The 27912-nt window shown below is 41.4% G+C and overlaps 1 protein-coding gene across 6 annotated transcripts in view; it reads right to left on the bottom strand.

Moving 5' to 3' along the window:
• Nucleotides 1-961: 961 nt before the first annotated feature.
• The window catches only part of kifc3 (kinesin family member C3), a 62449-nt gene continuing 35498 nt past the window's right edge, over nt 962-27912 (bottom strand). For 4 of the 6 annotated variants that reach the window (XM_030077004.1, XM_030076961.1, XM_030076985.1 and 1 more), the window contains 20 exons: nt 25989-26024; nt 25424-25580; nt 23570-23658; nt 22211-22276; nt 21597-21743; nt 20356-20637; nt 18081-18254; nt 17060-17146; nt 14411-14558; nt 14197-14327; nt 13835-13946; nt 12966-13147; nt 11394-11498; nt 11048-11178; nt 8079-8202; nt 7100-7229; nt 6109-6338; nt 5476-5625; nt 5245-5371; nt 962-2338 (listed from right to left, as the gene is read on the bottom strand). In XM_030077004.1, coding sequence (XP_029932864.1) covers nt 2316-2338; nt 5245-5371; nt 5476-5625; nt 6109-6338; nt 7100-7229; nt 8079-8202; nt 11048-11178; nt 11394-11498; nt 12966-13147; nt 13835-13946; nt 14197-14327; nt 14411-14558; nt 17060-17146; nt 18081-18254; nt 20356-20637; nt 21597-21743; nt 22211-22276; nt 23570-23658; nt 25424-25580; nt 25989-26024 — 2631 coding nt within the window. In that variant the 3' untranslated portion in view covers nt 962-2315. The remainder of the gene's footprint in view (nt 2339-5244; nt 5372-5475; nt 5626-6108; nt 6339-7099; nt 7230-8078; nt 8203-11047; nt 11179-11393; nt 11499-12965; nt 13148-13834; nt 13947-14196; nt 14328-14410; nt 14559-17059; nt 17147-18080; nt 18255-20355; nt 20638-21596; nt 21744-22210; nt 22277-23569; nt 23659-25423; nt 25581-25988; nt 26025-27912) is intronic. The other 2 variants (XM_030076976.1, XM_030076968.1) reach the window with 2 other exon arrangements.

Below are 27912 nucleotides of genomic sequence, written 5' to 3'. Positions count from 1 at the left end.
TTGTGCAAAAAGTACTGAAACACTGAACAGTTGGACATGTGCATTCAAAAGTTTACAGAAGGTCACATTAAGTTCACCTGTAAAGGTTATAATGCATTTTAGGTTCATCCTGAAATTTCACCCGAAAGCCGAATATCCCTAACTTTTTGTGAGTACTGTATGTTGTGAAATCTTATGTATATCAGCATGATTTGCAAAATGGTTTGTTGCAGGGTAAAATGTGGGGAAATTCAAAATCACTGGTGTGGTCCTGTATGGCTGAACTGTATTTGTGGATGGAAAAAAGATTTTTTTTTTTTTTTAATACCTTCAAATTCAGTTCCACCCTAACTAGTAATTTGTGTTTCGCTTTGGTAAGTACTGGTGCAGACTAAAGACTGGTTTCTGGATTTGAGTCTTGAAGCAATGGAACTTCTGGTTGTCAGACCCCCACAGGGAGGGTGGGTTAAAGGACCATTCCAGTAATTTTAAATGTTTGACTCATTTGCAACAATTTCCCTACACATTACATTATATTTCACAACATATACTATATCAAAAAAAAAACTTCACATGTGAAAACAAGAATTGGATCTTTTTTTTTTTTTTTTTTTTTTTTTTTTTTAATTTAAATTTGACCTAGGTTTTTCAACCAAGATCCTGTTACTGTCTTTGAGAGTCACAGTATTGGAGCCATACTGTAATGTCTCCTAGTTAATCAACCCATACGAAATTTCTTTTTTTGGACACATATTTTAAATTTTTTGGTTGAAACATCAGCCTTATAATGTTCTGCAGCCTCTGCTTCGCATTGTAGTGGAATGAATAGAAACCCGTGGCTGGATAAAAGGGAGGACAAAATGACATCGAGCTCTAAAACACACAAAGAACAGCCCTGGCTGTTCAAGCTGCTACAACATTCAAAGAAGGTGCAGTCCAGATGTGAAAATGTTACTTTTCTAAGACAACGTGGAGTAACTGGTGTCCATTTGGTTTGGAGAGTTTATTAAAAAGGGTATACAAAAACAAGACCGTAGAAATCTACGACAACAAAGACAAGCAAGCAGACACATTATTGTTCCTCACGGATCAGAGTGAACATGAGATTAAACACAGAAGACCGGCAAATTCCACTGTCAATTGTATTCCTAAGCATTCCTATTTACAACAGGGGTTAGTTGATCCTCCTGTGTTATTTCACAGCTCAGCACCAGGTTAACAGCTACATGTGTTTGTCGTGTCTGAGGTCAAAGGTCACCTGTGGTGGCGTGGGTTTTCTGTACAGGAGGTGACGAGGAGACAGCAGGAGCACACCGAGGACAAAAGGGTCAGGTGACATCGGGAGCTGCAGAGGCTTCACTTTGCTGTCTTGCAGCTTCATTTGCTCCGACTGGGAGAACGACATCACCGGGAACAGAAATGTTTCCATGCAGTGCTCTTGCCTTGCTCGAGAACGCTAATCTACAACACAAACATGTACACTGGAGTAGCTTTTGTCTGCTTATATTGCTCATGTCCTATTGGACAGAAAACACCCAGCTAGGTATCATCTGAGTACCCTGATTGGATAAAGGAATGCTGCAAAAAAAAAAACAAAAACTGAGACAGCATCCATTTGAAAAACAAAAAAAAAAGCAAAACAAAATAAGGATTAAAGCCTATCAAACACATAAATATATACTGGTTTATGCATATTATAATCAATCATGTCTTGAGAAGTATGTTAGAAAATTAAGTTTAAAGTGCAACTTTACCAAAAAAAAAAAAAAGGAAAAAAGAAAATACTGTGATTGGAAAGTATATACTGCCTCGAGGAGATTCATCATGAGAAGTTAGTACACTACGTATGGTATTGAGTCACTTGGGGTTTGCAGAGTTTATCCAATAACCATGAGGGTCACAGTCCAGACATGAGGAGGGCTGTCCGGGTGGTTCTGGGCAGTGAGGAGAGCTGAAGTGGTCATTTACTGAAGTGTTCCCTCTGCCGCCCACGTCAGCATGAGCAGGACAAGGACTGATGAGCCAGTCTCTCAGATGTGAGGGGAGCGCGGGGAGAGGAGATGACAGAGATGAGATTATTAGAGATTAGAAGTTGCTGTATGGAAAGCTCCCATCGCTCTTTGACACACATCATCCCGTTGTCGTCGCAGCTGCCGTCCTGCTACAGTCAGCAGCTGTGGAGGGTGAAAGCAGAGAGGAGGGGGAGCCGCTGCACCTTCCCAGAAGAAGAGCCTCGGTGGTGGGTCAGGGTGCTGGCCGACACCCCGCGGTCACACAGTCCAAGTGGGCTGACGGCTTCATCCTTCGCTGTAATGCAGGCGGCGCCGCTGCGGACGTCAGGCGGTCAGTTTCAGTCGTCCTGCAGAGCGTTAGGGGAGCAAGAGTATCACAGGTGAGTTGTGGCGCTTTAATTGGTTTCCGTTGTGTTAAAGTCCCACAAGCCTCGGCTCACCACCACAGAGCCCAGCCAGGCCACAGAGCAGCAGAGATGAGCAAGAAAAGGTCAAACATCGACTCGCACACTTTAAAGTCACAAGGAAATGGACTTTGTGTCAAGTGGTACTTTTAGGTTAGAACATGTTGGGCCACGACTGAACACAGGGATGGACAGTTTAAAAGGGACAATTCACCCATTTTGAAAAACTTCAACATCCAGGAAGATCTGGTAACTTCTGCCCTTCCTGTGTCACTTCATGCCAGAGCAGCAGCAGCCGCCACAGAGACAGAAGAACATTCATGAGTTTGTTATCATTTGTTTTCTTCAATGTTGGAGGACAAAAATATCTACTTTCTCCAGAGCACTAAAAAACTGCTGGCAAGTAAAGTGGCTAGCTTCAATTTTAACTCCCCTCTATTGAGCACCTTTCAGGCACCTGCCAGTCACTGCTGTAATGAGGACCAGTGTTGTTTTGTTTTGTTTTGGTGTGTAAAAATTATGCTACACATCAAACTCAAACTTTATATAACAATTTGAGTGGATTAACAGTTAGCATTTGGGGCATCCAGCCAGTATCCAGCACTCAGTAACAATGAGAGGAAGATAGAAACAGTACTGTCGGAGTGAAATAATGTCACATTTTGGAAAACAGGTGAACTCTCCCTTTAAAACGTTTTGTCCTAAGGTGTCACAGATTCCAGCCACCAAGACGGTGTTGAATGCTGAAAGCGAAGGTTTCAGAGATGAACACTGTGCCATGTTGTAACTTTAAAAATGTTCAGATAAAACACTGCCAACACTGTTTTCCAGGAAGTAAAACTATTGAGACTTTCAAAAATACAAGACAAAATGTCCATTTTTGGCATTTGTTGCTACAGGTGTACGCTGTGATGTGGAGAATGAGCTGAGCTGATGTTCATTTCATTGTGACTTTAATGTTCTTATGCGCAGAGGCCGGGGTCAGAGAAGAACCAGACACCACCATTCAGCCACACGCCACAAACATGGACAGTCCACGCCACACATGGGCTCTGTCAGCCATGTGCATGGTTTTGCGGGTCAACAAACAGAAGCTGGTGGATCTCTTCTGGGTTAGAGGTGGGGAGTGTTAGACAGGTGGGTGTTGACCAGGCGACATGTGGGCACTGGGCACCATGCCATGCTGAGCTTTTTCATGCCAAGCTACCAACCAATCAGCATAAACCCCACCTACCTGCCCACCGTCCCCCACCAATGGGCTGGCTCTGTCTACCTGTCTGTCTGTAAACCAACCAATCAAACCACAGAATGAGGACACAGTAGAAAAAGCAGATTCCCACCAACCGTTCCTGATTTAAAGGAGACTTCCACCTGCTGTCGAGTGTGATCAGTGTGATGTTCAGTGCTTTCCACGAGTCATCCTGTGCTGCACTGTTGTCATTTACATCAGTGGTGCCCCTGCTTCCCCCCAACCTGCCTCGCTTACAGTCAGGGATTTTTAATTGAATTTCCCAGAATGCCTTTCACATCCCTCAGAGAAGAGGCCTGAACTTACAGTTTGTGAATGCTGGGGCACGTGAAGACTGCAGCCACACTCCTTACTAAAACTTACTCCTTACTGTGAGTGAAGGAAACTGTATTCCTGCTGCTTCTACGATGGATTTCCCCTGACTGATTGTTGAATATCATGTGAAAATGGCTCTAGAAAGAAGCCCTTTATCTTTGATTGTGAAAGACTGACATTAAACCCTGACATGACTGTTGATGTGTTTACATAGCTGACACATTTTCTGCTATTAACCTCAATTGTAGCTGCTGGAAATGTCTGAGAGTGACATCATGTGGTCTACATTTGGTCAACTATCCATGGGAATAAGAAAATTACACCAGACGACTAAATGGACCCTGAAATGCAAAGAACATCACAGCAGAGTCTAAAAAAACTGAGCTGCGGTGGAGTGTTGGGCTGGATGGTTCCCTGGGTGTCATTTGAGCTGACATGTTGGTGACATTCTCTCATTAGTTGCTCTGTGCTCCCCTGGACTGCAAATCCAGTGCAGCACCGGCCTGCTAGGAACCTCGCACCAGTAAGTAACTGTGATTACGTGATAAAAATGGGGACTGCACTGCAAAAAGTCAAAATCTTACCAAGAGTATTTGTCTTATTTCAAGCAAAAATGTCTTATTTCTAGTCAAAATATCTCATTACACTTAAAATAAGACATGATCAGTGAACAAGCAAATTTTTACTTGTGACACAAGTGAACAAGTAAAAATTTGCTTGTTCCATTGGCAGAATATGTTTCTTGTTTCTAGCAAATTTTAACTTGTTTCAAGTAAATTTTCACTTGAAACAGGTGAAAATTGTCTAAAGACAAGTTATTTCTGAGCTGATCATGTCTTATTTTAAGTGTAATGAGATATTTTGACTAGAAATAAGACATTTTGACTTGAAATAAGACAAATACTCTTGGTAAGATTTTGACTTTTTGCAGTGTGGGACTTGTTTTTCACACTGGGATAATCCACTTTGTTCATGTTTGTTCATGTGCTCAAAGTGTTATTTTGAGAGCTGTTTTGCTGTGGAAGGGAGTGGAGAGACACATCAGTGTTGTGGATTAGCAGTCCAGGGGAGCACAGAGCAGCTAATGAAGAGATTTCACCACCTAACTACACAACCCTACACTCCACCAGAGTTCAGTTTTGTCAAGTGTTAGGTGGACTCTTCCTTTAAACTGGCCGGTCTGTGTGTGTTCAGTGTGAGAGCTCACACTGACAGAAACAACATATCTCAGTAAACGGTTCCATAGCCCCTGAGGATGAGCAACACGTGTGGTTGTGAGTGTTACCTGTGGAAAGCTGCGACTGGGACCTCCTGCGTGTGCTGGGCGTCCTGGAGGTGGAGGACAGGGTGGAGCCGGCACTGCTGGCTCGAGAGATGGGGAGCGGCACCGGGGTCACCGGAGGAGAGTCCAGCTGAAAAGGTCATAGGTCAACAGTCAGAATCTGTGCATTTGTGCTTTTTCTACTGGAATGATTAAAGTGTGTGTGTGTGTGTGTGTGTGTGTGAACTGTGTTACCTCGACACTGTCATGAGTGGGTGAGGAGGAGGTTGAGGAGTTTTCATGCCTCCTGTAGGACGAGGAGGAGCCCAGTTCGATGGTGCGAACACGCTGGGCGAACTTGAGCGAGCACACTGACTCACTCATGTTGCTGGCCAAAGGAGACACCTTCACAGGACACACAGAGGACACACGTGCATTCACGTGTAAGAGAGTGTGTGTTACATCCTCACCAGCAGACCGCCCAGGCTGTTTTTGGAGTTTTCTTTTTCATTTTCTGGTTTTGCTCTGACATAGTTTTGAGTGTTTTTGGCCACCATAGATTAGTGTTGTTTTGCGTTCCACTAGTTAAGCAGGGTTCCCAGCACTGTACCACTTCAAACTATTATTTTAGGTGTTCCAGTGGCTCACCATGTTGAGCATGTGCACATAATACTAAGGCTAAGCCACAGCGGCCTGGGTTCAAATTCAGCCCACATCCAAACAAGTTGGGCTCCCAAAATGTTTGATAAATCCCAATTTGTGTAAATTGTGTAAATGTTGGTACAAAGGAAATATGACTAAATCCTATGTTGTTGCTAAAAGAGGTCCATTAAGATCAAACTGGTGTCTGTGGCATTAAAAGCAGGTTCAGACTCCCCTGCTTCTCACCTGCACCATCATCAGCGTCTTGCTGTCTCCGCTCAGGGAGTCCTGCAGCAGGTACGTGAGGCGGGAGTTCCTGAACGGGACATGGGAATGTTTGCTCCTCAGGGCGTTGATGACGTCGCCGAGGGCTGACAGTGATTTGTTGATGCACTGGGCTTCTCTCAGTCGGCTGCCCTCCGCCCCAGATTTGGCGATCCGCTCGGAGCCGGCCAGGTCCACCAGGTTCAGCTTCCCTGCAGCAAACGCACACATGCACACTTTACAAAAAACTCCTCATCACCTTCCACTGTCAGATCTCAGCACTCTGTGGCTCACTACATTATTTATTTTGTGATTTAGTGTTGAAACTAACATTTCTGTTGCCTTTATTTTGGACATTTTCACTCTAACCAAAGCATGGCTCGTGGCTGCAGTGCATTCTGGTCTACTGACACTGCAAAAAGACTGGCGGCTCCAAAAAGTGTCAGCATGATTCAGATCTGATGCCAATCCAGCATCACCAATCTGACGTTTAGATGTATCATTTTAATAATTACAAATGCAGTTGCCTTGTAACATTTCTTAAATATTGTTTTTGTTAATTTTGTTTTTTTCTGTTTTTATTCAACTAAAAGTTCCAGTAATTTCTTGTGAATTTTCATCATATGAATTTGCTGACGTTTCGAAGGGTTAGCCCTGATTACTTTCAAGAACACGGGAAAAAAAGGTGATAAGCAAATCAGCAAGAAATTACCTGAAAATTTGCAAGAAGTAAAAAGTAAATTAGTAAAAACGTTACAGGAAAACACAAACTGACAAAAAACAGCAACAGAAAATTAGTAAGTAATTAGGAAAAATGTAGAGTTGTTGTAGAAAATATTACATGCAAACTATGTATTAAAATTAAGATACCATAAAATTACCAGGGGGTGCACAGACTCCTGGGTTTCAAAGGGATAAATGGACTGTGTGTGTGTGTGTGTGTGTGTGTGTGTGTGTGTGTGTGTGTCTGTACCTTGTGTGCGGTGTCCAGTGGCAGAGTTGAAGCCGGCCACAGTGATGATGAGGAGTGCGTGGGAGCGAGAACTGTGCTCGTTCAGGTTGGTGCAGGCTGTCGCTCGGTTCATGTGACCCAGGTCAAACACCTGGACAGGCAGAGAGTCCAGAGGACAGGCTTTGGAAAGAGCTGACACCCGTGCTCAATTCAGCAGCACACAAACAGAACACATGCCGAGGCATAAACAAACATGGAGACAATAACTCGACATGTAGGCCTGATGTGACGGACAGAAGCAAATCCCTGCATGGGCACATTCTGCACTCCCGTGGGAACACTCTGGCCTTAACATATTTTAGTATGCTGCTTTATTTCCACGACATGCATTTCTAAGTATTCACCATTTTTTATGTATTTCATTGATTGTTACACATTTAGCCACCAAGAGCAAGAATAAAAATGGAGCTGCACCACAGCTTCTGCCAGAGTCACCATTAGCTAAAAAAGGATTAATATCCCCCTCTAATCTTCTAATCCCCTCTCTGTTTGAATCACTTTTTTGTCTCCTGTGTGCTTTGGTGATTGTTCCCACACTTTTACTACACTATACTTTTTAACCATTCATTCTCTGGATGGGGGCTTAAGGAGAGAGCAGGAAGCCCACCTCACTGCAAGCACCTAGCAAACATTAAAAAACATTTTGGTCCCGCTGGCTTTCAGTGGATGACACCAACAACAGCTGGAGCTCTCAGTCTGGAGCTACACACATTAAGGTGCAACATCAGTGATGGAGCAGGACAATAAGTCAATAGGATAATATAAGTTTTAATGTTGCATGCCTTAATGTCTAGCGTGATGTGAAATCTGTTGCTCTAGGCCATGCCATGTGCTTTCGAAGTTCATTCCCCCAATTATGCTGCAATGCATGCAGTATGTCATGTTTTTTTTTAAAAAGGCTTAAATGGTTTGATACTTTGTGTTTCCACAGGTAACTCACTCTGTTGATGTCCTCTGGGCTCTGGACAGTGAATTCAGTGAGTCCAGGGACATACAGCTGCCCGCTGCCATCCGGGTTCATCTTGATGTCCAGTTTCTCACTGGGGTTGTCACCCAGCAGGTTTCTGAGAGACAGCAAACATCCACATAGATATGATGTTCAACAGATGGACTAGAGGCTGCTTGTTTCCATAATCACTCCATTACATCAGAGCTTTCTAACACTAGTAGAGTATTTTCATTTAAGCTATAAACAAATCACTGGCAGAGGGCAGCAGAGGCTCATTATTTGCTCTGTGCTCCTCTAGGCTGCTAATACAAAATACTGTTTACATTTCTCCATTCATTTCCATAATGCGGCAAAACAGCTCCCAAAATAGCACTTTCAGCACATAGATGAATGCAACCAAAGCAGATCATACCAATACACATATATATATTAAAAAAGTCCCAGTGCCCATTTTTTTCGTGTTATTACAGTTATTTGTGTGAAAGTACTATCAGGTTGTTTCTTCCTGGCGCCTGGTTTCCAGGCTTCAGTTAACTGCAGCCTGGACCTGCCAGATCTAATCTATACTGACAACAGTACTGGACCACCTCCACATTACACCTAACGAGCTTTTCTGATCTCCCATTCTAAATCCATAGGCATTAATATGGAGTTGGTCCCTTTGCAGCTACAACAGCTTCCACTCTTCTGGGAAGGCTTTCTACAAGATTTTGGAGTGTGTGTCTGTGGGAATATATTAATCCTGAAGAGCATTTGTGAGGTCAGACACTGATGTTGGACCAGAGGGTCTGGCCTAAAGGTGTTGGATGGGGTTGAGGTCGGGGCTCTGTGCGGGCCAGTCAAGTTCTTCCACACCAAACTCAGCCGGCCACGCCTTTATGGAGCTGCTCTGTGCACTGGGGCTCAGTCATGCTGGGACAGAAAAGGGCCTTCACCAAATTGTAAGGTTTGCATGCGGCTGCTCAGCCATGGAAACTCATGCCATGAAGCTCCCGGCACTCAGTTTCTGTGCTGATGTTGATGCCAGAGGAGATTTGGAGCTCTGCAGGTACTGAGGCAGCAGAGCGTCGGCCACTTTTACGCACTATGAGCCTCAGAGCTCAGCGACCCCGCTCTGTAACTTTACGTGGTGCTGCCACCTGGTGGCTGAGTTGCTGTGGTTCCTAAACAGTTTGCAATAATCCACTTCCAGTTGATGGTGGAATATCTAGGAGGGAAGAAACCTCACCAGCTGACTTGTTGCAGCGGTGGCATCCTCTCACATTACTATTACAGCACCACGCTGGAACTCAGTGAGCTCTTTAGAACGAGCCTTTCTTCCACAAATGTTTATAAAGGCAGACTGTATGGCCAGCTGCTGGATTTTATACACCTGTGGCAATGGGAACCTGAATTCAGTGATTAAGAGGTGTGCCCAATTCTTTTGTCTATATAGTGTACTTTCCAATTCAAATAGGAAAATCACGAGAAAAGAGCCATTTAAATTTCCTCAAAAAATGGGTACCAGGACCTGGTGTTTCTTTTTATTTTATTCATCTATTTATTTATTTTTTACATAATTTGCTTTGCTGGCCATCGTTTGTGCACTAATATTGTTATTTTAGGAGCTATTTTGCCACGCTATGGAAGTGAATAGAGAAATAGAAATACAGTATTGTGGATGATAATCTGGAGTGAGGAGGAAACTAAAGAAGGATTTCTCTGAGTTCTTGGCAGCCCTGAGCCTCAACGTGTCCTGGCATCAGGGGTGGAACCAAAGCCTCTGCAGATGTTCAGGCTTATGCAACAGATGGATGGAGTAGAAAAATATACTTGCACTCAACAGATTGATTGTGTACATTTAATATGACCCATTTTTATAGAAATGTATTATATGTACTGAAGCTGCTTCTTCACACAAACATCCAAACTGGGTTATAGTCAGATTAGATTAGCCTGTTAAAATTTGCTCAGTCCAGTTTGTCTGGAATGAGGCACTAAGCATTTGGAAGCTGGACAATTTCATCCTTCTCTGCCATTAAAGACTCAGTGTCACAGATGGCTACAGGCAGACAGAGGAAATACTGTCTTCTCAGTATTACCATTTCAATAAGAGATGACCATTCCTGACACTGGACTCCAATGTGAAAGTTACACTGAGCAGCCCAGTGGGGGCGCTGCAATGATAGGGCAAAATTTTAACCACAAACCTTGCTGCACCAACACAGCTGTCCTTACAGATCACACCACTGGGCCTACTGGGGATGCTGTCAAGTAAACTTTTTTCTTTTTTACTCAAATGTGACAGATAATATTCATCTGTTTTAGACAAACTTGGAGGGATGCTGCATCTGCATCTTCTACAAAAATATCTTCACTTTTTTTTTTCCAATTTTTATTCATTCATTCATTAAAAACTATTTTTGGTCATCTGGAAAATATGCATTTTAAAAAATCATAATCATAAAATATAGATATAAAAAAGTTTTTACAAAGAAGAAAAAAGGTTTAAAAAATATTTTAAAAATATAAAACTAGTTTAATAAATACAAAAAAAAAATACTTAATTAGATTTTCTTCCCTGTAGGCCTACAGGAAGTTTCATTTTTTTAATCTTTAAAGCTCTGATTGTTTTTGTTTTACTTTTGATATCGTTCTTCAGATGAGAACCTGTGAGCAAAAAATTTGTCTGCATTGGCTGAAATATTTTAAGAAGGCTCACAGAGTTAAATAAAATTCTTCCAGACTGTAAAAAAGCCTGCCTGTGGACTCAGGGATGTCAGAGGTTTAATTAAAAACACTGCAGTGATTTGGCCTGATGGAGGCCTACATAAGTTATGGGGGGGCGACATGTTTACCTGTCCTTCATTGACTTACCCAGCTAATGAAGGTTAATTGAATGAATGAGCCAGACGCTCACAGATGCCATCCATTTGATTATGTAAATGAGGGAACGTGAGTGGCATTGTGTTTATCCTCACCGTAAAGTCTCATTGTAAATCTCCACCATGCTGACTGTGATCTTGTAGTCCCAGTCAGGAGCTTTCTCCGTCACCTCGGAGAAGAGCAGGCGGAGAGCTCGCTGGTTGATGCCTGGGTCCTCAGCCACTCCCTGTGGAGGGGAGAGGGTCAAAGTTCAGTAAAACCAGTTTTAAAATAAATAAACCTTCATTTGAAAATAACTTGAGCAGTGTCAAGTCAGTCTAATATTAGCAAACCAGCCCCAAACCCCCACCCTCATAAAAAAGAGATTTGACAATTAGAAGACAGAAGCTACATGGTGGAGCCACATGAGGCCACTGCACCGTGTTGCTTAGCTCAGTTTACCTCCATAGTGTAAGTCTTCCCTGAGCCTGTCTGCCCATAGGCAAAGATGCACACATTAAAGCCGTCAATGCACGAAGTCACCAAAGCCTGGACTTCCTGAAACACCTGTTGTCCAAACAGAGAGAGAGAGATATTCAAAAGATTATCATATTTACCTTGTGGAAAAAAAACACTATAAAAACACTAAGTAAACTACAAGTTGGCCCTAAACTGAGAGTACACAGACTGGCCCACAGCTGAGGAACAAGCTGACCATGTAGAGCCCAGACGGACAGCAGAAACAGGCCGGCTGACACACACACACACACACACACACACACACACACAGATGTACAAAGATATTTCATAGCCTCACATGTTACAAACACATCCTCATCAGATCTATCACAATAAAAATACTGGTGTCAAAAATGCATTTAATTATAATACCTGTATTTTATATTTTCAGATATTTAAAAAAATACATTCTTACTTACTGTATGTAACAATAATATTAGTGTCAGTGCCAATATAGATGAAAAACAGTTTGATTACAATGTTTTGAATATGACTATAAATGAAAATCAAGTGATTCTGAGGTCACTTTTTAACTTTCAGCAAATTATTATAGCCTACTACTGCAGTCACATTTGCAGGAGCTGGGAAACACAGGAATATAGACTTTAGATAGGTGTTAAAATCTCCTGGGTGCAATTGGATGAGATTTGAGATCGGCCACTGTGGGCATTGTTCTGTTTCTAAATTCAGTGACAGGCCGTGTTAGAAAAATAGCACACATTGCTAAGAGAAAGCAAATACCGAAACGTTTGAAGACAGAGTGCAGCACACAACTTGAATTCACAGCCTTTTCATACACAGAAAGTTTCATGCCAAAGGTTTTATTAGTAACTAGGCCACAGTGTAATTTACCAGACTTTTAAATACCAAGCTTCATCAGATGGCACTCAGAAGATTTTAAAAAATGTTTTTTTTTAAAAAAAGATTTAATCAATGACATTCTGAGTTAATTTTTTTGTTTTCTTTCCAGAGTTTATGATGAAAATAGCTAATGATTTACACCCGTCTTATTTCTGTTGATAGCTGAACATGTGCAGTATCGATGGGTTAGTGACAACACAGTAAGTGATTATCGGCTACTTATGCTAATGTTAACTACCTGAACTTTGACCTGACACAGCGTTAACATCGTATGATGATCATACGATGACACAGCGCTGCCATCATATGATGATACGCTGTGTCAGTTTCAACACTGTTTCGGGGGACAGTATTCAAATGAAAACACAACAGCACAGTTGCTTTTTCTTATGTACAATATACTGCTCCCAGGAGTAACACATTACAAACTACTTTTTTTTCAGACCAATCAAATACAATTAACAAAATGCTCAAACACAATTACAACACTCATTTCAAATACTTTTCATTACAATACTGTCCATCTCTAGAGGCAGACCTGGCACCTCTGGCACTGCCATCAATATAAAGACATCAGAGCTACATTCTGCCTCAAACTTGTGTTAAGCTGCTGCAGCAGGATGCTGGTCTCCACAGGTGTCAACAGGCACTGACCTCTTCCTGTGTGGCCTGAGGTGGGAAGACTTTGTCAAGTTCAAAGGTCATTATTTTGCCCTTGTTGGACAGGTAGAGGACGGCGTCGTCCTCGGAGTCGAAGCTGAGCATGTTTTTGGCCTCAGCAGAATCCTGCTCCTCCTGACTCACCGGCCGCACTCGGCAGAACACTCTGATGTTACCTGGGACATGACAGACAGGAACTTCATTATTACACTTCCTTTTTTTTTTACTACTTTCGTGCTGATTCTTGGGTAAAAGGGTTAAATGTTTGTGAACGCAGGTGAGTTTGGACCCCATTCACAAGCCTTCATACACAAGAAATCTGATGTCGGTCCAGCGTCACTGATCTGATATTTAAATATATAATTTTATTTGCTGTAAGCATAGTTTTACTGTGATTTCTTCAAGCGTTTCAGTTTTCTTGCTAAGTTTCTGTTGAAATTCTTTCTAATTTTTTTTAACTCATGTACCAGTACTTTTTTTTGCTTATTTGCTAATAACCATTTCTCATGATTTTGAAAGATATTAAATGAATTTGTTCAGCTTTTGAAGGGTTAATCAATGACCTGCTTGTTTTGGGAACCAGTCAGATTTTGTATTATTCTTCTCTGAATATTTATAACAAAATATCCATAAATCCATAAATATATCTGCATACCTTATTAGCAGCATCGGAAACTGCCTTTACTTTATCCATAATATGAGTTAGTGATCAAATTTTCCACACAGGTAAAAAAAAAAAAACCAAAAAAACAACTACATTTTACACATTACGTACCTTTGCTCACTAAACTTAACAGCACTGTATGAATCACAACAACGTGCATGGACACACATTTAATTTTAAACACCGACTGTGGTCTGACCTTTGAGGCGCACCAGTTCATTGTGGCATTTTTTTCTCAGGTTCATCTCTCTCTTGTATTTCCGCAGCAGCTCCTGGTTAGCACTGCTCACCTCACTGATCACCTGGCAGATCTATCAAACAGACAATATAATTAAACACACACACTGTAATAATTTTCTCTTTTTTTATTTTAGTGTAGGGAAATGATTTCACAGATGATGGGGGCTTCTCTCACTGAGCCTCTAATGTTAGGGGAGGTGTGATTTTCATTTAGTTTTTCAAATGTGGCATGAGAAGCCTTTGAGGCTGTTACTGTGATAAAGCGCCAAACTAAAAAAACTTAACTTGAAGGGCAGAATCCATGTTACCATGGAGACCCACCTCTTGCTTTGCCTCTGCAATGGCTTTGTCCAGCATGAAAGGAAAGTCTTGCACCTGTCTCTTCAGACAGTTATAATCACAGGTCAGAGTGCGTAGAGCAGGCTGCAGGGTCAGCAGGTTCATACGAACCCCTGCAGAGGCAGACACTCATGTCACTACACGTACATTCACACAGACACTGCAAATATGGAACCCTTAGCAAACATATCCAGACCTGCCAGGTTCTCGTGCACAGCTTTCATCTCGCTCTCAGCTCTGATGAAGGCTTCCTCAATCACACGGTTCTTCTCCTCCTCCAAGTTCTGCATCTCAGCCTCCAGCTGGCCCTGGGCCCTCTCCATCTCCCCTTCATACACCAGGATCTGCACAGCAGGACCAGACATTTAGCAAGGACTTACAGTGACAGGAGAGCACCGAGCTGTTTGGAATATCCAGTCTTGAAGTGGCCTGGACAGCAGATCCAGACTGGACCCATGGAAGGATAAGAACTGCAAGTATGAAGCTATGAGCTAGTCAAAAACAAGCCACCTACACTGAAAACAAACAGATCTATACAAGTTTCCTTCATCCAGCGTTAACGTCCCAATTTATGGGTGCCAGTGAAACAATATATGATAGGTGGGAATATTAAACAAAGGGAACTGCGGTAACAGGGGCACTAAGGTCGTTTTCACACCTAACAGTCCGTTTGCATGGCCCGCAGTAACAAGTTGTTTGATACATTGTGACTTTTTTCATTCGGTTCAGCTGGCTTTCACACTGCAAAAACTCAAAATCTTACCAAGATTATTTGTCTTATTTCAAGTCAAAAATGTCTTATTACTAGTCAAAATATCTCATTACACTTAAAAAAAGACATGATCACCTCAGAAGTAACTTGTTTTTAGACAATTGTCTCTTGTTTCAAGTGAAAATTTGCTTGAAACAAGTGAAAATTTGCTTGTTTCATTGGCAAAATTTGTTTCTTGTTTCTAGCTAATTTTCACTTATTTCAAGTGAATTTTCACTTTTTCCACTGGCAAATTTTGCCAATGAAACAAGCAAATTTTCACTTGAAACAAGTGAAAATTGTCTAAAAACAAGTTATTTCTGAGGTGATAATGTCTTATTTTAAGTGTAATGAGATATTTTGACTAGTAATAAGACATTTTTGACTTGAAATAAGACAAATAATCTTGGTAAGATTTTGAGTTTTTGCAGTGCACACAGCTTAAAATCAAACAGACCATGACATACAAACTAAAATGACATGCTTGTTTATTATTGGTCAGAGAAGAAAGTAAATAAAGAGAAGTAGTTATTTTCTCATGAGTCAACATAAGAAAATAAAGATTACAAAACAGTAAAAGGCCATTCTTCTGCTTTTGCTGGTAGCACCTCAATGCAGAGTAACAACAGTATGGACCGTAACGTTTGTGACAGTCATGCTCCTTTTGTGTGCATGTCAAAGGAAGATTAACAAAACGCAGCATGAACGACTGATCCAACTTCAATCGCTGGCGATATCAGTCCAGTCAGATCCCAGAACTGATGTAGAAGGCTGAAGAAGGCCAACTACAGCAGTGTGACAATTTCATATCTGCGTTACAAGCGCTACACGAGATCCTAAATTCTTTTCTCAACCCACAGTTTGTCAGTATTCTCACTGCAGAGTTCACACGGAACCAACTCAAGACCAGTTCTTTCAAATGGACTCTACTTTGAAAATAGAGTACATACCAGGGTTCGATCAGGGCTTTCTCACCAACCCAAATGAACGGCACCAAGTGGGTAAACACACCAGGGTTTGATTCAACCGGACGAAACACAGCAGATGTGAAAGCGACCTAAGAAACCAACTAGGTTAACAAGGCCACCAGTCGCACAGTATTTGTGGATCTACTAAACCAGCTAATAATCCAGTCAGCTATCTATGAATGCTGGGCAAGACCCATACATGCCACATCACTATTGAACACTAGGGCAAGCCAACACCACACAGGTATGCAAGGTTTGGATACCAGGGACACACAGGAAGTGATATTCAGGAGGGAAACAGGAAGCACTGGGAGAACGCTTGGGGAGTTACTAGGGCTGTTCATACCATATACCGGGCCATTTTTTAAAAAATCTGGCAGGTTCCAAAGGTTTGCAAGCAGATCAAAGCAGATTTTCTCATGCTGTTGGACAGCCAAGCCCTTATTGTCACTCGGCTACGTCCACAATAAGCCCGGTAAAATGCTGTTTTGATCCTCCATCCACATTATACCACACTAGCACCTTTTACAGTTGGGAACAATTCAATCCAATATCGGTGCTGAAACTCACATCTGGATGCCAGCACAGGATGTACCGCTGCTGCTCCTGCTGCTCCTGCTCCCATAACAAAACTAAACTGGTGATTTGCAACTCCTGCATCGTGGGTCTTCTGCACACAACCCACAACCAGCTGCAATGTTCACTTTGCTAGTAGGCAAATCTGTATATTTGTAAACACAATTTTTTTAGGGTGCATACTGTTTGTGTTGTGTTTCTGCTCAAGTGCCACAGGTGTTTTTACACTGTCTCCCAAAAGTCTGCTCTCCACACTGAAACACAAGAAAACTAAGTCCTGTGCTGTCCATGGGCATGGGCCTATGTAACCTCCGCTATACATAACTTGGACACCCTTTTTGATAAAGCTCAGTTTTTGTAGGTGGAAAATGCCATCTTAGTGTGGATGGAGGACTGAAACAGAGAAAAAAAGATGTGTTTTCAAAATTTGCCCAGCTTAATATGGACATGGGCTCAGTATGAGGCAACTTTGGAACCTGCAAGCTCAAACAGCCGAGGCTAAGCTTTGATCTCTGAATCCACGCTATCACAGGGAGGGGTTGGGGCCAACCTTGGACAACCTGCGAATGACCTCGCCATTGCCCCTGCCGACAGCCTTGGTGAGCAGGCCATAGAGACGGCCTCGGTCCTTAAGCAGCTGCAACCAAATGCATGCAGAGAAAAAGGGTTAACTGCAGGGCTGTGGAAGTGGAGGGTGAGCATTTTCAGTCTGGACCCTGCTTTTCTAGTTTGTTTTTTGTGGGTTTTTTTTTTTTTTTTTTTTTTTTTTTAAAACCACAGAGCAATTGTTCTGATGAAAATTTAATCAGCTGCTTCACTACTACTGAGACCTCACTTTCCTTGTTGTGGCTCTTCAATCCAGTCCCTGTGATTTTGACATAATCAGTCGTGTCACTATCTTTTTGATAATGGTGATGATGATTTGATTTGAGATGGCATTTAAAGCTCTGATGTTTTTCTATTCACATCTCTCTCTCTCTTAAATCTTGTCTTCCACCTTTATGCACCACACCAGTGGAGCACCTGCAGCACTTGCTTAACACATCCTTTGCCAGTCTTTTTTAAGTCAGTAAAAGAAGAAAAAAATTATCTTACGTCATGCCATTCTCAACAGTTTTGACACGTTGCACAAAATTAATAGCAAGCTGCAGTCGTTAGAACAAACTGAAAATTAAATGTAAATATGTCACATTAGAGAGCAAGTAATAATATGCTGAAGAAGAAATGCTTTATTTGATTTTGGGGTTGATTTTTGAAGACCCCACTCAACTGAAAGATTCAGTCTGCACACCCAGACAAGTAAGCAACTAATGAGATGTTGACTGGATTGGTATGATGGAAAAGGGTGGGAAACAGGGTCCAGGTTGGAAATGGCCATTGTTTTGCTTTATCTTTTGGTGAGGGGCTTTACAGATCTGACTTCCAGTGCCAGGTTGGATTCTACCACTGGAGATAATGTAGGAATTTCTGCAGAGACCACATAGACTGACTCACTGGGACTAGGGAGGAGAAGAAAGAGTCCTCTCTGCAACAGAGCAGACAGTTCAACCAAGTCAACGCTGCAGGTATACCTGTGTGCGGAGCTGAGCACAGGTCCTTTGGGACTCATGCAGTTGTGTTTCCAACTCTCTCAGTAGCTGCCGCTGCACTGCCAGCTGTTCCTGAAGGGCGGCGTTCTTGGTTTGCATCTCAGCCAACGTCTTCTGAGTCTCAGGTGACTGTACCTCCACTGTCTGAGTTACATACTGAAGGACAATGTACAGGTACAATTATTACTTTCATGCATTGTAATGATATTTAAAAAATGTTGTCTTAGCCTACTTCAGTTTAGGTTATTTTTTCGCTGCTGTTTAAACTGTTCATATTTCCATTTTTATATATATTCCTTGTTTATAGTGTATATATTGCTTGCTGCTATTTATCATCTGTTTATACTGTAAATTTGCACATTGCCCACATCTATGCACATTGTATACATCTATGCACACGATTTTTTTGCACATTGTTTTTTTTGCGCATTGTTTTTTTTGCACATTGGGTACTTAGATCTTTAGATCTCTAGTGCCATATTTTATTCTTTATTTTTTATTTATTTAATCTTGTAATCTGTGGGATGAATAAAGTATCTATCTATCTATCTATCTATCTATCTATCTATCTATCTATCTATCTATCTATCTATCTATCTTCAGCCGACTTCAGCATGCATTCTGGATAGACCTGAGCTGATTATGTCATAGGGGTGGAGAAAAACAGGTGCCTGTTTCTAGTCTGCACTGATAGGGGGTAGCTCATTTGACACTACCAAATGAACATTCACACTATCCTGCTGCTACCAGCTGATGCTGCGTTTATGGGAACTCAGATCTCATTCATTCCCATCTTGTAAATTCCAACAACATGGAGTTCACCATGGCAGCTCAGGAAAATGGATGCTTTGGTATTCCCCATGGTGCCAAATTGAGAGTTTCTACTTCTTGAGAGCATTCATCTATCCCAACTTGACACTGTGAAAGCTATTTGCTTGTTTTCACTTGTCAGACATTTATAAGATGGATATTCCAAGGTCCCAGTTCCCACGAATGCAGCATTAGCCATCCAGCAACAGAACAGTGTGGACACATATAAGGTAATGTATTATCATAAGTGTGACACAAAACTTAGAAAGGACTGTTTGCAATCATTTGTTGGGTAGACAATTTCAAGACATATTTGACTGCACAGTTGCACTGTACTGCACTGGCTGTACTGTTTGAGGTTGAAAATGAGTGGTGTGATGGACTATGTTGAGAGCTAGCTGAGATTCTTGGCACTTTTTTTTTTTTTTTTTTTTTTTTTTTGCCAGCAACTATCCGGCTCACCTCTAATTCAATTCACATTTGGAGGACATACATATGAGATTTTTATGCATCACACGCCAAAATCTATTCAGGAGAGATCAACATCAAGTTCAATGAAACTGGTCAAAAAGACACAAGTGCTACAAGTCAGGGCTACAAGGCAGAGCAAGGAGGGAATGTATAGAGTGCATAAAGTGCATAGAGGAAGGTAGAAAGCATAGAGGCAGAATCTAGAAAAGGCCAGCAGATAAACAGATGCTACTGTTCAATGGACAATTTAGATTATCCAATCCATCTGACTTGCACGTCTTTGGACCATGAGAGGATCTATTTGCTGTGAGGTGATACTGAAAACCACTTGGACTGGTTGATCTGACATAAGTTACCATATTTCCTCAAATAAAAAGCCAGCACTCAATTAAAAACCAGGAGTAACAAACAAATGCCTCAAGATAGCAGTAGCTATATTTGAAATAAGGTCACACAAGTCACTGAATTTTCAACAACACGGGCCTGCAAATATTTCACAATAAAAGCCTTGTTAAGAAATGAAGGGATTCTTTCGACTCAAACCTAAAGTCCTTTTAATTTGAAACAGGCACAGGAAATGTTGAGTTTTTATGAACAGCTAAATAAAGTAACAAAACTTAAACAGGGCAAACAGGAGTGGTTCCTAACAAAAGGCTGTTTTGTACTAAAATATAAGCAAATATACTTATCAAACAAGGGGAATTAGAAATGATGTCCTTTCTCAAATAAAAGCCTGCCTCCAAGAAAAGTCTTGGAACCCTCTGCAGCTGAGGAAAATGAATTTTCCGGACACTATTTGAGGAAATACGGTGGTTGAAAAGTTTAAATCATGTTTTATATTGCCATGCAGTCCAAAGCAAGGGAAATTAATTTGATTTTTTTGACATGATTTGATTAGCATATTATAGCAGATATCTTTCTCTATATTGAACCACAATGTCAAATTAATTTAAGGTTACTGGTATTAATTCCTGACCTTAACCACAGAGGATGTGGCTGCCTGTCGGGCCAACTCTTCCTCACACTCCCGGAGCTGGAGGCCAAGCTTGTGCTCCACCTCCCCCCGCTGATGCTTTGACTCCTCCAGCTGCCTCTGGCTTTTGCCAAGCTGCTGTGTCGTCTCCTCCAGCTGCTTGCGGACACTCTCGATCTTGGCAGCCTTTTCCAGCAGCTCTCGCTCCAGTTCAGCCAGGCGCCGCTCCCTCTGCCGGGCCTGGCTCTCCCAGCGAGACACCTCCCCCCGCAGGGCTTCCACATCCTGCACAGGACAGTCACATTTAGGGTTTAAAGTACTTGGACACTGTGTTGCTACATGCATTCACACAGCAGGACAGTTTGGCAAAGGAGGCGGGTGCTTTTTCCCCAGAAAAGGACTTTTTTAAACAGAATCTATTACTTGAGACTTTGGAGTAATACAGGTTATCAAAAACAACTTTGTTCAGTTAAATCTGAAGGAACCAGTTCATCACCATGTTAGTGTATTTTTTGTTTTACACTGTAATCTTGAAAATCTGCGTGCAAACTATTCCTGCATGATAACTTAAGGAGACATTCAAATTTCATTTCAAAATGTGACAAAACAAGAAAAGTTGGTTTGACAGCAAAAAGTTCCTGTTTCTGCCATTTTCATGAATGCATAACTAATATAGCCTGGTTGGCTGGCATGAGACTGAGTTTGCTAAATTATCCTCTCTGTTTGACTTTCCTGACAGGTTTTCAATATTCTGGGAAAGAGAACAAACTGATCATTTGAGTATTGATCTATTTAGAAATGAGGATGAGGTAATCGGCCCCGAATGCACAAAATCAACTGGCGTTGTGATGACATGTTCATTACCACCACTAGTATATATGCATGGGAGAGCACCATAGAAGCATACACTGTAAAGTAACTAGGGAAGCACCACTAGCAGTATCGGTATTGGTGCAGATCCAGACATAATTCATGGATTGGATACTGGACTGACCAATCCACATGCCGATATGTGACAAATGCACACACACAATGCTGCAAGTAGTATTTCTATAATATTTCTGTGGTTAATCCACCACTATTGTGTCCACAACAGTCTGTTGGCCTGGCAGCAGCTAGTGAACGCAGAGGTTTTCTTCTTCTTCGGTAGTATCTTCCAACATGCATTGTGCTGAGTATGGTATGGTGCCACAGTGGAGTCAAATTAGAAATTTCTATTGCATTGATTTTGCACACACACACACCTGGCTATGGGGGCAGTCAGTGCAGCTGGAGGAGGCTGGAGATTCCTGGGTGTGAAGCAGTGAGGTCTGGCATGACTTCAGCTCCTGCTTCAGCCGCTCATTCTCAACCACCAGCAGCTCCAGGTGCTTCTCCAGGTCTGTCGCCCCCTGCAGGAATACACACACACACACACACACACACACACACACACACACACACACACACACACACACACACACACACACACACACACACACACACACACACACACAAAGGCATGAGATAAGTCTGGGTTCAGAGCAAAGACATGCATCTCAGCCAGTTCATTTACTAAAAAGAAAATGACCACATATGACCATCACAACATAACATATTGTTGTGTCTTGCTTTGTATGATTTCTTCCTCAACTCCTTATTCATCAGTTTTTTCAACTGTTTTATCACTTGGACAAACACATCCGTCCTCTGTCTGTGGAAAAAGTGGATGATGTCCTGCATCAGTCATCTTACAACAGTGAGGTGGTGTGTGGGTGTGTGTTGAGATGGGTGAGGCAGTCTTCACGCTGCTTTCCCAGGCCCACCCAGGAATGTGGGCTAGCTGGGCGAATCCCACCCCCCTGGCTCCCGTCCTCACCAGCTCAGAGCGCAGTCTCTCCACCTCCTGGGTCTGATCCAACAGCTTCTCCTCCAGCTCCTCCACCTGAAAAATTCACAATAAGTTTGACAATATTTTACAATAAATGGAAAAAGTATATATATTTTTTCCAAAGCAGCATGTTACATGGGCATCCATGTGTTGACAGCGTCAGCTTATTTATGACCGCTCCTAACAGCGCCGTCAGATGTGGTCATAAGTATGCTCTGTTGAATATCTGACCACACCCAACAGCAAGGGAAAAATGTCAACCACTAGATGTCAGCAAAATCTAGATGTTCTGCTGGAGTTTCAACACCCTTTAACTCTTTGAAACAGGAGCCCATGGACAGGCTTTTGTTTTGACAGGTTTTATGTCATCTCCTTAACAAAATGCAAATACATAGTTTGTATAAGACACATAATGTATGAGTAGGTTTTTCTTGTAATTAAAATAAAATAAAATAAATGCTTTTTCTAATTTTTTGATAGGAATTTGAGTCACACAGCTGGACTGGTTTATTCATGTGATAATTTAGCTGTGGACGGGGGATTTGCTTGTGGTTTATAAACACTTCTGAAATAGAAGATGCAAATTAAAGCTTGAAATTGATTATTTCAATTCAAAATGAGAAAAGAGAGGAACATAAGAAAGGAGCACAGAAGGAGATCTGGGAACATGTCCAGACACCGTGCCAGTTGGAGAGAAAGCAGCAAATCCCTAAGAGAAGAAACATCTGATAATGTTAGTGTAGACGTTCTCAGCAGTCTCATATTGTCTTTAGAAGAAGACAAAGCAGCCTTTACTCTTTGAAACCCTGGTACCTGTGGGCTTATAATTAACTTTAATTTCAAACCCTTTAAAAAAAAATCTTATATTTTATTTTTCTGCAGGTTTTTTTTTGTAAATTTATGGAATGTTCTGTAATTTAATCGTAAATTCTTTTTTTAATAAATGTTTTGACCATTTTCAAGAAATGTTTTACTAATTTTCTGATAGTTCATTTGTATTATTTGTATTTTTACTATATTTCGGTAATATTCAGTGTTTTTTTTTTTCTTGTGATTTTTTTTTGCAATTTTTTTAACCACTTTATTCAGTAATTTTTTGGTAATTGCCTAATATGCCATGTTTTGAAAGAAATCAGTTGAGTTTACACAGGTTTCACAGGGCTAACCATGACCACTTTTCACCACAATGATAGCGAGTAGTGCCGGTAAATGTAGGGGACTGATCTGCAGTGGTAACGTAGTTTTAGCAACAGGACAGGATGCAGGGATGCAGCTTTCACACAAAGCTCCTAACCTTAACCTTGCTTCACCTCTAAACAACTGATGTGGTGTTTTTGGCAGACATACCTGTGTGCGCAGCTGAGTAATGAGCTGCTCACCCTCTGGACAACTGAGACACTCAGATGGCTTCTCACCGGGCTGTAACCCCCTCACACCTGCAAACACACACACACATTTGAGTCTACACCTCTTGAGTATGAGTCAAACAAACAGACACAGTGCTGAGCAAGAGGCTAGTTGTATCAAGGTGGAGCATGTCGGCATGAACTGTGAACAACAAAATACCCTGAATACATTATTGAGGAGGGTCAAATCCAAAAACAGGCTTTTGTTAATGGGTACATTCTGGCAAGCAATTGTTCAATGGATTATTCGAGAAAAATGACCTTCAAATCCTTCAACATCCAAACAGACATCCACATAAATTTACTCGAAAATATCTCTGCACACACGAGAACACAAAAATGCTAATATCTTTGCACAACACAAATAAATCCACTCTGAAGACCGTTTCCCCAGAGTTGCGTTTTTTATCACCAGAAATGCCGTTTTCATGTGCCCAAACGTTTGAACAGGAAAGACAAAGTAGCATTTAAAAAATAAAAAATAAAAAAAATCTCTGCATTGAGCTAAGCTAAAACCGCACTTGGCAACTATGCAGATTGTTGACTCCAAATCACAGTGAGGTAACTGAATTTTCAGAACCTGTAAGGTGACGTCAGTAGAGAAAATGTCTTCTTAGAGTGCGTATGTGTCCTGCATGAAAAGAGGAGGGTGCAGGGACTTGGTGGTGCTGAAGAGCTTCAACTACTGTTGTCCATCTTTCTCTGTAGTTCTCTGGAGCAAGTCACAACATGCCTTTTTTATATACAAGAGCTTAGTAATCAATGTGATATATTGCACTTTGAGATCATTTATTTGATGTAAAGTGCGTTATAAATTAAATTTATTATTATTATTATTATTATTATATTCTACATTTTCGTTCTGTGTGCTTGAGCCAAAGATCTATGTTATCTTGAAACAGGATTTTCAATAATGCACCTCTTGGAGAAATGTGATGTACCTCATGTACCTCAGCAATATACCTCACGGAGAAAAGTTGTTGTTTAACATTTCATTTGTTTTTGATTTGTTCTCTCCCGTGTGGAGAAGATTTACAACCAAGTACCAATTATGTTTTGGCAGACTGGGAGAATCTCTGTCTCATTTAGTTGAGAGGAGTCACTCCTGTTGCAGACATAATGACCCTCGTTGCATAAAATGACTGTGCACTCATTTCATCAGAGAGGGTGTAGATTAGGATAGAACCTTTCAACAAGCCAGAAAAATGCTTGCTTTAGATATAAATATTGATTCTCTCTTAGTGTGATCAATACAGGGCTGCTGTCAACGATGATAAATAATAAGAGACATCTGTTTTCCCCTCTTTTACTATTTTGACTATTCTGAAACTTTCTAAACCAGGTAGCAGACTCATTCACATTTATTTTAATCTCCACTGGTCAACAGGTGATGCTGTTGCTGTGGCGTGTGTGTGTGAGTGTGTGTGTTACGTATAAAATGATTATATTGAAGCAACATTTTTGCGGTTGTAAAATGAGTATGGCACTATTGTGAATGGCATCATAAGCCCATACTAATGCCACTTAACTGTAATATTTATACTTAATGGCGTAAAAAGCTTCAGTCATGTGATCAGTTGATCAGTGGTCACTGATTTAGCAATTTGCTCAGCAATTTGATCAGATCACTGCTTGTGGGGGAGTTCCAACGTATTTCCTGCTGCTCACTCTGCACTCCTTTCTACACAACTTTGATAAATGAGATCCTCTGTGTTTTGGATCGATGAGACGGGTGTACCGTAAAACTATTACTCAGTGTTTTTTTTTCTCCTCTTCGTGCGGGCTCTCCTCTCACCGTTGTGCGAGGCAAACAGCAGCTCCTCCTGGATGGCGCTGGTCTTCTCCTGGACACTCTGCTCCTGACTCTGCTGCAGCTGCTGGAGCAACAAATGCCTGGTGACTTCTTCACTGCGCAGGCGGGCCTGGAACTCACACACTTTCTGCTGCAGAGTCTGTGCACGCACACACACACACACACACACACACACACAAATGCATCAAAGACTGGCAAGTCATGCATTCAATTATGTGCATAACTGAGGAGTTGTTTTTCTGTGTTTTCTACAGCAGAAAGCATCAGACCACATGATTCTACACTACAGTGTGGATAAAGTACTAACTTTATCCACAGACATCTACACTGTAGCTCTTCAAATGTCTATCAGACTGACTGAGTCAGACTGAGCTGACTGCACAGGAAGAGGAGAGACAAGAGATGGAAAGAAGACAATGTAAAATAGTATGCAAAAAAAAGCAGAAAGAGGGGAAAATGATGAGAAAGGAAGAGAAATGAGCAGAGCAGCACTGCTACACTGAGCTACAGCAGCAGAGACTAGAAAGTAGGGGAATGAAACAGTTACATGGGCAGCAGTCCAGCAGTAAGACCAGGTGACCTTCTGCAGATGACAATGAGATGGCAAAATGGAGAAGGGAAAAATGAGAGAAGAAGCAATCAAGAAGTTGAACTCGACAGTAAGAAATGAGAATAGAAGAAGAGGGACAAAGAAAAAAGAAAAAATGGCTATGTGGCATTAAAGAATTATATCAATGGGAGAAAAAAAAACTGTCAATCAAGATGGAGAAACAACAGGCACTTGAGCTGCCTCATTTCCCACGGTGGCCACCATGTTAAACACAGCCAGTTATGGTAACAGTTTCATTAATTAATGCTGTCATATTTGTCTGCACGTAACATGGTAGTATTTATATGACAATTATCTTACAGCATTACAGATTTGATTCAAGAGAATCAGTTTTCCTCATTAAAGGGAATGTTCACCTCTTTTGAAATATGACATTATTTCTCTTCCCCTCTAGTTGTTCTGTAGGACAGTAGTGTTTCTATCTTCCTCTCATTGTTACTGAGCGCCGGATACTGGCTGGATGCTCGAAATGCTAACTGCCATTGAGGTGGACTTCCCCCCAGCTAACATTCTGAAAAATAACCACCATAATCCACTCAAAGAGGGTTTAACATCACTTTACAAGTGTAATAGTGTTAAATAGAATCATTTAAAAAAAAAAAAAAAAATGGGTGTACTATCTCTTTAAAATGACACAAATGAGAGCCATGAGGTTAATGACACCATAGATGGGTATCTACAGACACTGGAGTGTGTTTGTGTGTGTGGGTGTGTATACATGTACACTCTGACTCTTGCTTCAGATTAGACAGACAGGCATGTCATGTTTGATGTGCAGGGGCTGACAGAAGTGTCCACAAGGTGCTAAAGGAGGCTCCAGTCAGCTACTGTCATTTCAGTTTGTGCTGATATCAGCCAGTGAGTCAGCACGGGGCCTGTCACTGCAGCTCCACACACACACACACACACACAGGCAGGTTAGACCGTGAGTTCAGTCGAGTCACAAGGACACAGCATTTCAATAAAGAATTGCTTGGATATTCTGACGTGTTTACCGCTCAAAGATGAAGCCAGGGTGGGGCGTGAAGCAGAGAGGGAGGCTTCAACAGTGGCCGGTGATGTAAACGAATGGGACACTTTTCCAAAACTCTATGATGGTGCGATTTTTATGTAGGCCACACACAGTACACTGTGAAATAACCACAAAATATATAATTTCCCAGGGAGGAAAAGCAATGCTTTTTTTTTTTTAAAGAAAGGGAATAATAACACAATAACACAGAGGTGCTAGCTTCCTTTCATGATTGTTGAGTGCTGAATGCTAATTGTTAGCCTAATGTCACTGAAGTGGATTTTCCTACAGCTAACATTGGTCAAAATAACATCCTTAATCCACACAAATGTTTAACATCACTTCACAAGTGTCTCTCTCTCTGAAATTGAACTATTCAATACACACGGGCGATAGTTTTGCCTCACTTGCCCTTATTTGTCCTGTTTTCAACATCTGGAAAGGTCCAGTCACTTCTGCACTGACTGTGTCATGCTGTAATCACCCAAGATTGATTGAGTTTGCTATTGTTTGTTTTCTTCATTAAGGATCAGAGGATAAAAAGAAACAACTTTCTCTGGAGTACTAAAAGACAGCATTCAGGCACCTGCCGGCCACTGTTGTAAGTGAGCTTCTACCACTGATATTTTCTTGTCTTATATTTATGGTATTTAGGGCTGTAAAATTTCTGCAACACATCAAGAAACTTTGTTTATTAAACAATTTGATTGGATTAAGAATTATTTTTAAGAGTGTTAGCTGGGGGGAAGTCCAGCTCAATGGCAGGAGGCTAACAGTTAGCATTTTTAGCAATTTTTCAAAATGGGTGAACATTCCCTTTAACAAAAGCAGAAAAAATACACAATTTTC

Source organism: Myripristis murdjan, chromosome 3, assembly GCF_902150065.1.
Source record: "Myripristis murdjan chromosome 3, fMyrMur1.1, whole genome shotgun sequence".
Lineage (NCBI taxonomy): Eukaryota > Metazoa > Chordata > Actinopteri > Holocentriformes > Holocentridae > Myripristis > Myripristis murdjan.
The sequence above is the reverse complement of the archived record's forward strand: the minus strand, read 5'-3'. Positions and strand labels throughout refer to the sequence as shown.